The sequence below is a fragment of the Ylistrum balloti genome, unplaced genomic scaffold (genome assembly GCF_031769215.1).
Source record: "Ylistrum balloti isolate Yb309-2 unplaced genomic scaffold, AGI_CSIRO_Ybal_v1 Utg371048, whole genome shotgun sequence".
In the NCBI taxonomy this organism is placed as follows: domain Eukaryota; kingdom Metazoa; phylum Mollusca; class Bivalvia; order Pectinida; family Pectinidae; genus Ylistrum; species Ylistrum balloti.
The window spans coordinates 684,364-701,444 of NW_026782580.1; the positions used below are offsets into that span (position 1 = coordinate 684,364).

Genomic DNA, 17,081 nt, shown 5'->3' on the forward strand with positions numbered 1-17,081 from the left:
GATCACTACAAGGGTTGTAAAACTTCTCCATTCATAAATCTGCTTTTTTTTAAACCAATGTTATGTGCATCAGTCAACAACTTCTTGCATGAAAATTGTGGTAATGGGAAAACGTCACTGAATATCAAATCAGCTTGGTAGAATGTTGTCCATGTTGGAAACAATCGAGATAAGTGGCTGATGCAGAAGTGTCTTCATTTCCAATGCTGGTGGGTATATACAATGGACTTGGACCATAAATTTCTTGTAATTTACAGACAAGACGTCATCAATTATCTCAATGCGAATTTAACAATTTTGCAAGGTCTTCTTGAACTGTTACTACTCATAGGTATGCCAATAATCTGTTTGAGACTCTAACCACCAAACTCAACAAAGATGTGAAACAGAAACTCTTTTCAATGTTACATTGCCATGCTAAACTGTAAGATTGTACACTGGTCTTGCAATCAAGTTTTACATAAGAGGTAAATATTACACTTTCAATATTGGTCCAGCAAACAATCATCCTTTTTTCTTTATTTAAATCATGATAACCTTACCAATCAATGTGAAAAAAAAAAATGTTGCAATTTACTTGACATTAAAACTATAGTGACTGGATAATATTAGTTAATGGTACCACAAGACCAAGCAAATCATAAAATTCACTCAAACATATCAAGGCAACTCATATTTCTGTAACAAAAAATTAAAATCAAATTGGTTTTTCTTTTTTTTTATTTGTCTCTGTACATGAAGTAAATAGACTTAAGACCTTGGCCTTTCCTTCTTGCCCTTGAAAAGAGCAAGCAGTGAAACGTTTGCGACTTTAACAATCTTGAAACGTACACCAGGAATATCACCAACAGCGTGACCTTTACGACCAAATCCAGCGACTAATACTTCGTCATTTTCCTGTAATTAAGAAAAACATTTGTTTAAGTCAGATATCAGGAAATTGGTTAGTTCATATTTGAACATTTTAAGATATTGTTTACGTTTTAACTAATCTTTTCTAAAACCTGCATAATTTTGAACATTTTAATTTGCAAAATATCAGATCTATAAAATCCATTGATGTCTCTTAAATCTTTGTTGGAGCTATAGAATCCTCTAATGTCTCTAAAGTCCTCTGATATCCTTAAAATCTCTGCTGGACCTAAACAGTCCTCTTATGTAATTCTACTGGATCTCTGCTGGACTTAGATGTCTCTTAAATATTTGCTGGAGCTATACAATCCTCTAATGTCCCTAAAATCTCTGCTGGACTTATATGTCTCTTAAATATTTGCTAGAGCTATAGAATCCCCTGATGTCCCTAAAATCTGCTGGACCTATAGAATTCCCAGACGTCCCTAAAATCTTTGCTGGACCTATACAGTCTTCTGATGTCCCTAAAATCTCTGCTGGACCTATACAATCCTCTAATGTCCCTAAAATCTGTATATATAAGCATGTATGGATATCAAAAACATCAGAAGTCCTAAGGGGACATAATGCCTATAGATACTTGTAAGAAGACATCAGAAAAAATATCAACACAGATGATGGTTTGTTGTGTTTTTACCTAACCCAGAGATTATAGGATGAACTGATTATGCTGCACAATGTTTAATAACAGAATTTAGTTAATCAAAATATAGGAATATCTATAGAACACATAATAATTGGGTATGGTGCCATAATTCAGTTTGTATGTAAGCTTGAGGACTCTCCCTCTACAACCTCATGAGACCAATGAAAAGCCTGCCCTCTAATGATCAAGCAACTAGCCACACTCTTCATTTACCTCAACATAGTTGAGACAGCCATCGTTGGGTACAAAAGCAGTGATCTTCTTTCCGTTTTTGATCAGTTGGACACGGACACACTTCCTGATAGCAGAGTTGGGCTGCTTAGCTTCTACACCACTGCAACAAACAAATATAACTAAATTATTACAGTTACAGAATTAAACTAAAAAATCTATTTTTTGCCATGGGTTGATATCTAAATTCTGCATCAAAACCTCCAGACAGAGCAGTGACCATCAACCTTAAAACATACACAGGTAATCAGATTCTTTTCCTCAACATTACAAGGTCAAATTGCATAAAAACTTCAACTATTTCCACTTCTGAATAATTCTATTAGATTGTCTCCCTTTTTCAGTTTACAATCATTTTAATCATGTTGGTTTGAGCTAAATGTCAAGTAAAGGTACCACTCTGATTGGACGAGACAGAAAATTCTAGTACTTGGTCATTTCATGTACAAAAACATCTTATCTGAACTTCATTTCTTCAAGGTTTGACAGAGATTTAACCCAATAGGTAGAATGTCATTTCAAAACCAACATCTATCATTTTTAGATATTAATTCAATTTTGAAAGACAATTCAAGTTATTGAACAGTTGGTATGTTTCAGTCAGAGTTCTGTTTCAAATTAAGTAGGCAAGAAGTTGTATTCATGTCGCAATTAATATCATCAAAATAATTTATTTGAAATCTGTTATATATTATACTAGTCAAATATCCTGACAGGTGTGTTTTTTAGATTTAGTTGAAATATCTTAAGCAACAATTTGATGTCAAATGATTGTAATATAGTGTCATGCTCCATACTATAATATTCTCAATTAAATCTGCCTTTTATGAGCTTATAAAATGTCCACCTACACTTTCTCAAGGACAATTCCTTTAGCGTGGGATGAACCCTGGAAGGGCTTTACCCATCTTGAGGGCAAATGGGCCTTCTTGTAGTCATTATCGTGCCACTTCTGGTCACGGCGATGATTCTTCAGTTTACGAGCTGTCCTCAGTCCCCTTGGTTTTCCTGCAAAGACAAGAAAAATATCTCAAGATTTAATGTGTAATATATTATCTAATACAAAGTTTGCTATAGATGGACCACTATCATACAACCTCTGTACGAGACTGATAGGGTCTTGAAATTCTTTCCATATGATCTGTTTAGTAGCATAACAGGAGAGGTACAAATGCAAATTTTCTAAAAAATTCTTTCAACATGTAGCTTATTTCATGCTTGTGAAATATAAAGTAAAATTTTAATGTTTGTGAATCAAGCGATCCTACAACCAACTAGTCCCCTTTCTTGTTCAGGCCAGTTAATGCTTGATGGATATTGTGGTTTCCTATAGAAAAGGCGACACCCAATATCATATCAAGTAAACTAGTAGAACATGATATTCAGATATTGTCACAGGTGTGTGCTTTCTCAGCCATCAATTTTCAAATTTAACATTGTCAATTACTGTTGTTAGAACCCAAATAGTGACATTGAACTGCATCAGCGAATGTCATTTGAAACTGCAACATACATCTTATTTACTAAAATAACAATTCAGTTGTTTGGTGGTTGGAAACTAAGTTATTACATACTAGCAATTACCAAGAGTGCCTGTAATTCAATATCTGCACATGAAAGCAGTTCTGTACTTGAACTTCATAAGGTAGACTGTTTGACTGCACAGGTTGCTTATTTGTCTTACTTTTTATAGGGACTAAGCTCTGATGTACATTGACTAAAAGTTGATATATAAAAGTTAATAGAATTTCTGAATAATTTGGCCAAGTGGATTTTGTGTTCTCAAAACTTCAGCAAGTTGTGAACTAGCTAGAAATTGACACTCCCACCTTAAGAATCTCAGGAAGTCAGTTCTTTCACATGAAATTCAAATTGAAAATGGCATAGTCACAATCAGTGCCCAAAATATGGTTTTAATAAACTGCACATGGAAGCAAAAATACCAAAATGTGTCTTATTTGCAGTTCAATGAAACATATACAGCAAAATGTAATCCAATAAGCAAGGGTTATATCATGCACAGGCAAGTCACCAATGAACCGATCGTAAACTACATCTTCCTGATGTATTTTCTGATACAAGGACTATATTGAAATCAATGACAGGATTGACAGGTGGTATGTTTTTTTATCAATTTGTGCAAAACTGGACATCTGCACATACTTTTGAATACTTTTCTTTGTTGTCAAATTCAGCTGGTCATAATCACCATTTTCTATGGTTACTCCAGAAACTGCTAAAACACGGGAATTAGAATATCTATATGTGAAATGTAGTTGTTATAATACTAACAAAATAGAAGGAATCGTACAACATTCCTCATATTTCATTAGTATAATTACATTTCATATATCAAGGACGTCCATTTCCTATGGTTGAACTGGTCAGTTTTAATACGATTTAAAACGGTGTTTGATTTCAAAGACATCCCCTAAACTACAAAATTGTCCACAAGTACAGTAGTGAAACCGAAGAAAACTGAATTAGCATGCTGTTGACAAATTTAGGGTTATAAAAAGTGTCCTTTTTAAAGTTTCATTGATAATTCATGGGCCAAAGGGAGGTCATTTTCAAAGTATGGGGGATTGACAAATGACTCGAGACCATCAAATTAAATTATTTCTGAATATATATATTGTCTTGAGAATTGATATCCTGATGTTGAAGTTTCGACATTCCCTTCACGCACAATGCCAGCAGCACGATTAATGAAAGCAAGGAAACTCGACCGGTAAGGGCCAGAATCGAACAGAAAAATGTCTACAATCTGGGGGTACATTTCACTTCTCGTTCATCAATGACTTCCAAAGAGTGACAGATTGTGATTTGCTGTTAGTTGGTAAGATTTATTAGCTCAAACAGACTTCCATTTGCATTTTATTTATACCACGTGCTGTAGTCTACATACCCATGATGGCGGATATTCGTGAAAAAGGCCGATCTCGCAAAATCTCGCACTGTCATTCGGAATACCTCGGAAAGACAAAACTAATACTTTATCCGAAAAATATGGGCGACCGGATTATATTACGCCCCACCATGAATGAAAAAAAGCGTGGTATATATGTGTTTGATAACTTCTTAACTTATTATACAGCATATTTATCAACATTTAGAGTACTCTACTGTATATAGGTCGTAAGATGTATTAAAAAGATGTTGCCCCATATAATGGTCTGAGGACAGAGAGGGTTCAGCATGACATCTTTTCTTCTCTTAAAACATCTATTTTCACCTAAAGTCTCACTTGTTTAGCCTGTAGTTGTGCGCTCTCTCCCTACTCGGGAACCTTGATAATAAGAAGCGAAATGTTTATATAGGTGCGAGACACAATACTAGAAAATATGAGACTAGAAAATGGCCGTCTTAGGAGTACAACTGTCAAAAACATTGTTTGTGTATGCGATTGTACAAACAAAACATTGTTTGTGTATACGATTGTACAAACAAAACATTGTTTGTGTATACGATTGTACAAACAAAACATTGTTTGTGTATACGATTGTACAAACAAAACATTGTTTGTGTATACGATTGTACAAACAAAACATTGTTTGTGTATGCGATTGTACAAACAAAACATTGTTTGTGTATGCGATTGTACAAACAAAACATTGTTTGTGTATGCGATTGTACAAACAAAACATTGTTTGTGTATGCGATTGTACAAACAAAACATTGTTTGTGTATGCGATTGTACAAACAAAACATTGTTTGTGTATTGTTTGTGTATGCGATTGTACAAACAAAACATTGTTTGTGTATGCGATTGTACAAACAAAACATTGTTTGTGTATGCGATTGTACAAACAAAACATTGTTTGTGTATGCGATTGTACAAACAAAACATTGTTTGTGTATGCGATTGTACAAACAAAACATTGTTTGTGTATGCGATTGTACAAACAAAACATTGTTTGTGTATGCGATTGTACAAACAAAACATTGTTTGTGTATGCGATTGTACAAACAAAACATTGTTTGTGTATGCGATTGTACAAACAAAACATTGTTTGTGTATGCGATTGTACAAACAAAACATTGTTTGTGTATGCGATTGATTGTACAAACAAAACATTGTTTGTGTATGCGATTGTACAAACAAAACATTGTTTGTGTATGCGATTGTACAAACAAAACATTGTTTGTGTATACGATTGTACAAACAAAACATTGTTTGTGTATACGATTGTACAAACAAAACATTTGTTTACTGGGTTTGTTTCGCTGTGTACAGCCAGAATCATTTTTTGGGGCGACGAAGCTGGTGCTACCTTATTGAAAACATACAGGAGGACCGTCGCATGCGGACCACATTAAAGGAAACATTCCATCAAAGAATGTAAATATCAGATTACATATATAACATATCACGTGACAGACAATTTGCTTCATGTGAAAGTGTCGACAATTGCTAACTGTTTATTCACTACAACTTCCAAACTTCCTTTTGGGGGATGTCGTTGTGGTGTGATGGTAAGGCAGTTGGAGAATTATTCGGCTATGCGATTTGGATCCTTATATCATGATATCGAGACCTGGAATAAAATAACTTCCTTCGACAGTTGTGAAATTTCATGAAACGCGAAATAGAAGGGTTTTTTTGCGAGCCTTAGCGACAAAAATTGAAACTTTCAAATGAACTTCTTAATATCTCATATGAAATGAAAACAAATTTAATCACATAACTCAGGAAAGTTACGTTTTGACATATCTAACGTAAAAAATATTAGGACAAAACTAAACGGAGGTAGTCATTTTTTGCGCCATATAAAATTAATGACGAAACGTCATTGTCACTTTTATGACACCATAATCCATTTCTGAATGGTGCAGCCAATGAAAAACGCTACATGATATCTACCACTAGTGATAAGTATCCAAAAAATTATTACATGCGATAGCTTCCTGGATATCTGAGCGTTTATGTGATACAAGGATTCACCTTATTATTTTCCAAGAAAAAATATTGTTAAATAGTGTTGAACTCCAAATTGTGACCGTCTTTCAATTATATTGAGTTTCAATGGTTACATACTACATATACTGTATATATATTCTTTTAAAAGGAAGTGTTATGTACCGTTTTTAAAGCGAGACTCATTTAGTCACAAATCAAGTCTATATTTAAATCAATAATTTAGTAATCGCGAGTACTTTAAGACAGATATGAGAGACCACAATACACATCATTAGATAATTTTCATCACTTCGAAAATATTGAACGAAAAATGCAATATTTGAAATAGCAAATAATACAGTTCTGTGACTAAAACTGTTTACACTCCTCGGAGCTTTGAACCCTAAAAATACATACCAATATTGTGTTTGATGTTGAATGTGCTTTGTTTGGTTAGATATGTTGGTGAAACAAATAGACGAAAGGTTATCGTGTAGCAGTGAACAGCACAGAAAATCAATGTACACCAACATTTCAACCGCCATGAATATTCTAATCTACCACACTTCTGACCTTACACTTACCACACCGTACCTGACACTTTGAAATGAATACTGTAATTTTTATCATAGACCGAAGTTTGAATTCATCAGATTTTCATCCTTTTTAGCGTATTAATATTCAACCTGATGGTAACTGCTTTTTGGTGTTTGTGAAATGGACATTAAAAATAAATCTCCGTTTTTCACTATGTCTATTTTGCCGATTTTGTTATAGTGACAGTCACTCTTCAAAAAGACATTGTTCGTATTGAACTAAGCATGAAGGCATATTTAAAAATGCGGATAGTCTCTTTTCCGTCTTCTTTTAATTTTTTACTACGCACCCCTGATCTGACAGATGACAAAGCCCGAAACGTTCCGATTATACCGCTGTCACATGATTACGTGCCATAGATTCTAAGGAAAAGAAAGCTTGCGAAGACCTGAAGATGTTAGCGGTTTGTGCTATATTGTTCTTCGTTGGAACCTGTACTTGTACATCTGATGTACCTGTACTTATATGGTCACAAAGCAGGTAAAGTGGTTATGTGTGCTGATTATAAATCGTATCTATAGTTTAGCGATCCGGTATAATTTATACTGCTTGCTTGACTCCTGACGTCACATCGAATCGATAACCAGGGGCTTGCGAGTTTAGGAACAATATGTGTATATTCTGACCCTCAATCAAAGTAAATTGGCAAGTAACTTATTTACACAAGCTAGAGACTCGTATACGTATGTATTTATCTTTTATGCAAATTTCATTTGCATTCTGAAAAACGGTTCTGGACAAGCCTCGTCCAGCACCTGTGCCTCAATCGAAGTCGTTTAACTTCCTCAATCATAGTCCATAAGTAATTAACTCAGCTTCGATCTAGACAAGCCTTAGACCGAAAATTTCTGTCTCTGAAATGGTAATTTAATGTCAATATTCACATTTACTGTGCTGTTATTAATATTGACATTTTAATTGAATATGCTCATTTTTTTAAAATTTAATTGTTTGTTTTATACAGACAGAACGGAGATGTTTATAAATGCGGTAAAACATATTCATCTTATAAATCTTGGATTCATTTCAAAGTTTATCAAATTTACAAATTCAAATTGCGTCACCATTACCAGCTATACTAATAACAGCCTGTCACTGCCTGGCATTGTCCAGTGCTACCCTGTTGCGGGAGGTGCCAGGCTGTTATTAGTAAAACTTGTAATAACTGTGCAATTGACTTTCTATATTGAAATACAGAGAGGAAATACACTGAATTTAAAGTAAAGTTGTAAATTGATGTGTTCCCATTTTTGATATGACAAATCAAGTTCAACCAGAATTATTTTATTATATGATATCCATTTCAGCCCTATGAGCCAGATTCCACAAGTGAACCTTGGAAACACAGTCAAAGTCCAAGAATTTTCTAACAACTACCTAACACCTCTGAGGTCCCAGAAAGATGGAAACTTGGTTGTTTTCCTTCAGGAAAAGGTAAATCAAATTGATGTATCATTTTGATAACAAACCTGTACATTATACAATAAAAGATTAACTTGTTCTTTATGATTTCAAAGCCTCAGTTATCAATAAAAAGTTTCCAGGAAGATAATGAGTTCACTAATTTTGAAAACGCTGTCGAAATTGAAGGCATTTATTGTCCTTTCTGAAGAAGAAAGCAGTGATCTTAAAATGAAACCATGGTTTGACTCTCCTAGAAAAGTTTGAAAATGATATTCTCATGCAGATTTTATTTTCAGTCATGAGGGGCAGGGTGATCACTGCCATATCAAATGACTTGTCTCCCTTTACACTGAGTTATGGTCTGTTTTCTTTTACAGTTAAGTGTTGAGGATTTTACCAAGTATGGTGATGTTTACAATTCCTTCAGTGATGGTGGAGCATTTAAAAATGTCAAGGTGAGGAAATTTTGCGAAAGAAGAGGAAAAAAAACAAGTTCATGCAAGTGGCTTTAATTCAAAAGTTTGTAATATCAAATATGAATGTTTTTATGTGATGTAAGTTGATTTAAGAATTAATGTATCACAAGGTATTATATATTAGAGAAAATGTGTATTTTTTTTCAGGCCCTTATGGATGAGAATTTCTCAGTCCACCTTCCTGCTGTCAGCTCACCACTGAATGCTCTTAACACACTGAGGAAGACTTTTGATGGAAAAGTTCATGAAGTCACAAGTGCAGTAGATGTTGATGACCTTGATCTTGGGTCTGGAATCAAGAACTTGATTATTGTAAAATTGGCCCCAGGAAATGGTGCTCAGTCAGAGGAAGAATCTCTTGCATCTAATGGTAATTTAACTTCCTGTTGATCATTGACTGACAGTGGGATATTAATGAACGTCAGTTGTCACTATGGTAGTGTGTAAATATAAACTGTCCATTGATACTATTGGTCTGTACATTCACAGTGGCATGTTTATATAAATTTGAGGTCAATGTAACGATTGTCAACCTGTTTTATTGTTTAAAAGTAACATGATACATTATTACTTGAAGAAAATCATATTGTTTGTGTTTATGTCAAGTTTACAGACGCTCTTTGATCTGCATTCAATGTTCTTATTTTGTATTTTTGACAGATGGTCAGATTGGAGATGTAGTTCGACGGCTGGACAAGAGAGAACTCAAGTACACAGCCTTGTACACAGCTAAATCAGCTGTGCAGGTAAGCTCATGTCTTTGTTGCAGATTTCAATTCCTTCTTGTTACCAGTAACGTGACATTTTGGAAGCATAATGAAAATATTGGTCATGATTGCTTTTATATTTCCTGACAACGTTCCATGGCTGTCATGGACTCTTGTTTACATAGATGGAAACATTCCAAAAAGATTTACTGCTTGATTTATCAGAACAAATATAAAATGAAATAAATACAGAGTTGTTTCCCTTACAGAATCAGAAGCAAGCCTCTAGTGTAAAGCGCCATCTACTGGCAGCCGAGACATTGAATGATAATAACAATGGAACGTTCCTCAACATGACCTGTATGTACTTCTACATCCGAACCATCACTGCGTATTTGGACAAAGGTGGTAAGAACACCACTGTACATCTCAATGAAACAACCAGTTTTACTGATGAAGGTTCTACATGTGGCAATTCAACAGCAATGTAAGTCTTTTGAGGGACTCACTTGGGAGGTTTTCTTAGTCCATTTTACTGCCCTTGTGTATACTGTATATGTGGGTATTTTTGAACAGATGATTGCCGATTCTCTAGTTCTTTATGGAGTGAGAACAAATTAATGCAAAAATAATGATGAATGTAAAAATGAGCCTTAATATTAAACTTTTTTGCATCTTTAAATGTACATTTGGCTGCAATCTCCAGTAAACAGGGTAATATTCAAACTGAGTGTGATATTAGAAACAGTAGCTTAAGATCACATGAACAAGTGGTTAGTTATTTCATAATTGTCCTTACTTGTAACAACATACTGTCTAAGCACTTATTAATGTGTAATATATGTGTATGTATAAAGAGTTCATGAAAAGGCTAGAGAATTTTCAAATAGGTTGTATACTATGGTGATTTTGGGACTTGGATATTTGAGGCCTCGACTAATGCTTTGCCTGTGGGATTCACTCAAACTTTGAGATCCAACAACGTCTGTTAGTATTGGGACTCATCAAAATTTAAGAATTGGTATTCTGGGCTTGCTGTCTAAAAACAAATCGTACAAAAATACTGCACTAAATTACAGTAACTTAAGACTGTTATATTCATGATTCATTAACTGAAAACACAGAAAAAAATACATGTGCCTACTGAGTTCATTAGGTTAAACATCTTTACTGTCAGGACAGCTTGATACTGTCTAGTCTTGTTTATTGATTGGCCTCTCTAACAATTACAAGAAGAAACTGTTAGGTATTTATGAAAATTAAATAACACATATACTTGTTCTTAATTAGACTGAAGTTTCTGATGTATGTACTGTGTAATTATCTGACAAACTAGAGTCCCTTCTTCCTTAGCTGATAAAGAAATAAAATTCAAATTAGATCAGTGTACATCTGATTTTTCTGATTTGAATTAAAATCACAACAAAACAATAAGATAATAATAAATAAAGATTACAAAAATAACTAGTTCTTATGATTTCTTATCTCACATTTCAGGTTGAAGTTCAAATATGATGATGGGACTGGCATAACCCTAACAATGACGTAAGTTTTTCTATAGATATCTGTTCTGTCAGAAGTAGCAGAAAGTTGATATAGGATGCCAGTGTTTAAGTTACATAGTATAAAAATATCAAACAAAAAAGAAAACATTTCAATATAGCAGAATGGACTTTTTATACTGAATTTCAAATTAATGATACATGTATAGTATTCTTTTACATTACAAGACACCTTTCCATTTCTTCACATCATTCTCAATAGAGATTATCACATCAGTAAGAATAGAATGTTTTTCCGATCAGAAAATGGGAAAGGATTTTTTAATGTGTTGTTGACCTATTCTAATTTTGAGGAAGGTGAGGATTTTCACACAACTTCTAAAATTGTATGTGGTTATGTTTCCAGATTAGACATATCGGACAAGAACTCTTCTGACTGGCAGGTGGAGACCTTTAGTGTGGAAGTAGTAGGGTCTGTAAAGAATATAGATTTTACAGGGGATGCAAACATGAATACGAAGAAGATGAATGTTGGTGCACCCAAAGATTTCTCTTACCACTGTTCTCGTCTTTCTGTTGTCAATGCCACGGCAGACAATACAACTACTGTAAACGTCAGCCTCGTTCTGGATGGCTTTCAGGTACTGAATAATTGCATTACAGATTGATTACATAGTTTGATTACATAGTTACATGCTTTCAGTCATGTTAGAGGTACATAATAATCCTTTTTACAAATTTTATAGTCATTAAATTTACGCTGATGTTTCACGTCAAAGAATTCAGTAGTTCTATCACATCTAATCTAAACAGATGTTTTCACATCATATAAGAATTCAATATTGCATTAAATCTAAGCTGATGTTTCAAGTCATCAAAGAAATCAGTAGTACAATGAATTATCTTTTCTTTTCTTTCACAGTTGCAACCTTTCAACATCATAAATAACCAGTTTTCGGATGGGTGGGACTGCGTACCATTCTTTACTGAGGGGATCTGGATGGGTCTCCTCTCTGTCCTTCTCCTTACACTCATCCTGTTGTATGGCTTCAGCATGCTGGCTGACATCAGGACTATGGACAAATTTGATGATTCCAAGGGCAAGACCATCACTGTCAATGTATCAGAATAAAAAATACTTATCGCTGATTTCTCAGTTCTACAGTTCAGTACATTCCACTCAAGTTAATTAATGTCACTGTTGGTTGATATCATGCATTATAGTAATACTTACAATAATTCTTCTTTGTTATTATGGTATTTCAATTCCACTTTGAACAACAAAAACAAAAAAATCATGTAAATGAGAACTTATGGATTATTATGACCCTGTGGACATACTTGGTCACTTTTGGCTAATGAGATCTAAATCAGGGTCAACTTTTATTGAAGTGGTAGTGGTGTTTTGGAGTTCCTGAGGATATGGAGGATCTTACATGAGTGTCCATATAACACAGAATCTTTTAAACACGTTCAGTGATTTGTTGTTATGAACCTTCAGACACGAGTAAGATTCTATTTATCATATAACCTGTATTTCTGGAAAATCAGCAAAAACTCCCAAATTGATTTCTTAATAAGACAGACTTGTTTGATGATAATAGTATTTTTTCACTACTAAATTGATGACATGGCACAACAGGCTTGTAATGTGATAAAACTTTTTCCATCAAAGATTAAACTTAAATTTTCATCATCTTACAATTTCAAGAGATGTTCATCTTGATGTAAGCTTCAAAACAATTGTCTCTGTGAACAAAATCATTGAATTTGAAACAATAAAGAATGACTTTTATACAGCAAATATATGGTTTCCTTGCTTTCATATTACATGACTTTTACTGTAAATGAAAAGGTTTCTATTAAAATCCAATCAGTATGTGTTATGTTCACCTATTAGTTATTTTACAAACCGTGAAGCAAATTCATGCTCCGAGTCATTATGGTTGGACAGTGGGCTATACGATGTGTAAAACAAATCGAATAAAAGACAAATATTACCATCGAATCAATCTGTGTGGGCAATAAATATCTCGGGGTCTGAAGACACATGGGCTGAACAATTGTAAATCTGTAGACACTTTGACTTTCCCACCAGACAATCTGTAGATACATCACTTGTTAATCTGTAGACACTTTGACTTTCCCACCAGACAATCTGTAGATACATCACTTGTCAATCTGTAGACACCTTGACTTTCCCACCAGACAATCTGTAGATACATCACTTGTCAATCTGTAGACACACCAGACAATCTTTGACTTCCCCCACCACATCACTTGACACTTTAACTTTCCCACCTGTAGATACATCACTTGTCAGTCTGTAGACACTTTGACTTTCCCACCAGACATTCTGTAGATACATCACTTGTCAATCTGTAGACACTTTGACTTTCCCACCAGACATTATGTAGATACATCACTTGTCAATCCGTAAATACATCATTTGTCAATCTGTAGACACTTTGACTTTCCCACCAGACAATCTGTAGATACATCACTTGTTAATCTGTAGACACTTTGACTTTCCCACCAGACAATCTGTAGATACATCACTTGTCAATCTGTAGACACTTTGACTTTCCCACCAGACAATCTGTAGATACATCACTTGTCAATCTGTAGACACTTTGACATTCCCACCAGACAATCCGTAGATACATCACTTGTCAATCTGTAGACACTTTGACTTTCCCACCAGACAATCCGTAGATACATCACTTGTCAATCTGTAGACACTTTGACTTTCCCACCAGACAATCTGTAGATACATCACTTGTCAATCTGTAGACACTTTGACTTTCCCACCAGACAATCTGTAGATACATCCCTTGTCAATCTGTAGACACTTTGACTTTCCCACCAGACAATCTGTAGATACATCACTTGTCAATCTGTAGACACTTTGACTTTCCCATCAGACAATCTGTAGATACATCACTTGTCAATCTGTAGACACTTTGACTTTCCCACCAGACATTCTGTAGATACATCACTTGTCAATCTGTAGACACTTTGACTTTCCCACCAGACATTCTGTAGATACATCACTTGTCAATCTGTAGACACTTTGACTTTCCAACCAGACATTCTGTAGATACATCACTTGCCAATCTGTAGACAATCAACAGCATAAGATACCTTGACTTACTTCACAGCTACAGTTGAGATTTATACCAGATGAATGCAATATTAAGTAATATGTAGAGTATTTTACAGCAACAGTTGATGTCTTCAGGAGGTAAACTGGGTGCATAGCCACGGATACTGGTATTGTGAAGTTATAGATGAATTTCATACTGGATGAACGCAGTATACAGCCACGTGTACACGTAATTTTCAGCTACAGTTGATGTTCATACCAGATGAACGCAGTATACATCAACAATCACACACTTAGTTTAGTTATCTTTGCTTCTTCATTACTGTATGTTTCTAATTGATTAAGTTGACGTCTTGATTAGAGTAAATAATTTGCGACGGTCTGATGGCTATACAGGGCTACAAAGGTTAGAGTAAATCAGCTGTTTGTCGGAAAATGAAATTGTTGTCACAGAATATACAAGACTTTGAAAGATAAAATTAATGTTCAATCTTATTTAATTCATGTTGGAAAAATGTTCATTAACCACTGCTTATCCTTAATCGATCGTTGAACAACTGCGGGGCCAGAAGAGGGAGTGTGTACTGAAAATGATAAAAAAATGTTTAATATAATTACATGTATTTTGGTATACACGTTGGTATTCAAGTGTGATTGCTTGTTTTTCTTTACGAAAAACATAAATTATAACGAATAACATACATTTTGATAAACCAATTAGCTCGAATGTCACAGAATTATATCTAATGAATAAGTGATAATAACAATGCATCAAAATGTATTTATAGCACAGGTTGATAATCACAACAGGTGTCGAGGCTTACCTGTCCATATCCGTCTGTCATCTAATTATATAGAACGATAGGAACAATTAGTAAATAAGTAGCAAAATAACATCGCGATAATAACGGTACGGCTTTTTCATGGTAACAGATTTACTCACGTGAGCTAGAAATGTCAATGATTTGCAGGACTTTTTCGCGGTAACAGATTTACTCATGTGAGCTAGAAATGCCAATGATTCGCAGGACTTTTCGTGGTAACAGATTTACTAAGGGAAGCTAAACATATCAATAATTTGCAGGACTTTTTTCGCGGTAACAAATTTACTTACGTGAGCTAGAAATGTCAATGATTCGCAGGACTCTTGCGCGGTTTGACGTTTCCATGGAAACGGATTTACTCGTGGAAGCTAGATATGTGAACGATTTGTATGACTTTTTAGTGAGGTGAGTTGGAGATCAACGATTTGTATGACGTCCTCATGGTAACAGATTTACGCAGAGTTGTATGAAAAGTACGAGAATCGTTAAATGTGCTACTGTATACCGAAAATAGTTGAAAAATCTTAATAAAAATTTCTGAAGATCTTTATAAATTTCTTATGATATCTATATACGTTTTTTACTAGGAGTAATTTCGGTGTGATCAATATATATACTAAACTGAACAAGGGAGGTAAATCTATACTGTGTTGCGAGTAATCAATTATTCCCTTTATAAATCCTTATCAATCATGTACGAATGAAGTAATTGGTCAATTCGGATAAAACTGATAACATTATTAATTGATGAATCTTTGCATGTGGTGGTTTAATTGGACGTAGTAACACCATTAGTAACGGGTATGGCCACCGTTTTCGGAGTAAACAGCATTTCAGTGTTGTGTCATGGAACACGTAAAATATGACGTGCTATCGTGCGTTGCAGAAGAACGTGCCAAACAGGGACAAATAATGTTATTTCAATGGTCAATCTTACGCCTGTATGTTCTTCTGCTGCAGGAGAGTTCTGCTGAAGCAGAGACGTATATATGTGATATATACGTCTCTAGCTGAAGCGACTGGTGAACGCTTGTGCGATATCCTGCTGTAAAATGGCGCAAACGATATGACGTCTTGAGAACAGTAAAGCCTTTGGTTTCGCCCCCATATCAAAATGCAGGCTAAATTATCATTTATTTCAAACCAGTTTGTTACGAATCCACTTGCCTCGCCCCACACCATCACACTTCCGTTGCCAAAGCGGTCCCGTTCTGCTACGCAACAGTTTGCAAATCGCTCCCCTCGTCGCCTCCACACATTGCGCCTTCCGTCACCGTGTTGCAGACAAAGCCGGAACTCATCTGAAAACAGTTGTTACGTGGTTTTAAGAGGCAACGACAGTGAACTCGGGCTCAGACGCACGACGCCGAATAGAATGCGCAAGTGGAATAATGGTAAATGATTGTCATCCCTAGCGGTCGTTTTGCGGGGTCGGCCGCTTCGGGGACGATCGGATTGTGTTACAATTTGATGTAACGACTAACCGACTGGTAAATTGTGTAAACACTGCGACCAAAATGCAGCTCCAATTGACTCCAACACCGCCTGGATCATGTCTACAGCCCTTCTCCTTCTGTATATGTGTCGGTCGGGCGTAATCGTAACGTTGATAGATTATAAGAATTAGTAAATTCTATGTGCTAATAATGCCCAAAGAAACTTACATCTCTTTTATTATTTAATTTTTTATGGAATCCAAGCGAAGACCAATCAAGTCCCAAAAAACGTCATGGCGCTCTTCAGTTACTACAGATTTACACGCTGGAAAGATATTGA

General features: G+C 35.0%; 2 protein-coding genes across 2 annotated transcripts; one reads left to right on the plus strand and one right to left on the minus strand.

The window, feature by feature from the left end:
• Positions 1–702: 702 nt before the first annotated feature.
• On the minus strand, positions 703–4,730 carry LOC132560306 (small ribosomal subunit protein uS12). The gene is made up of 4 exons (XM_060224974.1): positions 4,698–4,730; positions 2,641–2,797; positions 1,772–1,892; positions 703–897 (listed from the first exon to the last, which is right to left on the minus strand). The coding sequence occupies exons 1-4, from the start codon at positions 4,699–4,701 to the stop codon at positions 751–753; spliced, it is 429 nt and encodes a 142-aa protein (XP_060080957.1). The 5' UTR covers positions 4,702–4,730; the 3' UTR covers positions 703–750.
• A 2,935-nt stretch (positions 4,731–7,665) lies between these two features.
• LOC132560302 (V-type proton ATPase subunit S1-like) lies at positions 7,666–13,179 on the plus strand. Its single transcript, XM_060224968.1, has 9 exons — positions 7,666–7,766; positions 8,594–8,720; positions 9,068–9,145; positions 9,314–9,536; positions 9,827–9,912; positions 10,143–10,360; positions 11,371–11,418; positions 11,782–12,016; positions 12,298–13,179. The coding sequence occupies exons 1-9, from the start codon at positions 7,681–7,683 to the stop codon at positions 12,505–12,507; spliced, it is 1,311 nt and encodes a 436-aa protein (XP_060080951.1). The 5' UTR covers positions 7,666–7,680; the 3' UTR covers positions 12,508–13,179.
• The last annotated feature ends 3,902 nt before the right edge of the window (positions 13,180–17,081 follow it).

Bases quoted from the DNA above. Each gene is read 5' to 3' on its own strand.
- LOC132560306 (XM_060224974.1), bottom strand. The intron at 1,893-2,640 runs GTAGGTGGACAT...TGTTTGTTGCAG, and splicing joins GGAATTGTCCTTGAGAAAGT to TGGTGTAGAAGCTAAGCAGC. The intron at 898-1,771 runs GTAAATGAAGAG...TCTTAATTACAG, and splicing joins GCTGTCTCAACTATGTTGAG to GAAAATGACGAAGTATTAGT.
- LOC132560302 (XM_060224968.1), top strand. From the start codon at position 7,681: ATGTTAGCGGTTTGTGCTATATTGTTCTTCGTTGGAACCTGTACTTGT. The intron at 8,721-9,067 runs GTAAATCAAATT...TTTCTTTTACAG, and splicing joins TTGTTTTCCTTCAGGAAAAG to TTAAGTGTTGAGGATTTTAC. The intron at 11,419-11,781 runs GTAAGTTTTTCT...TTATGTTTCCAG, and splicing joins GGCATAACCCTAACAATGAC to ATTAGACATATCGGACAAGA.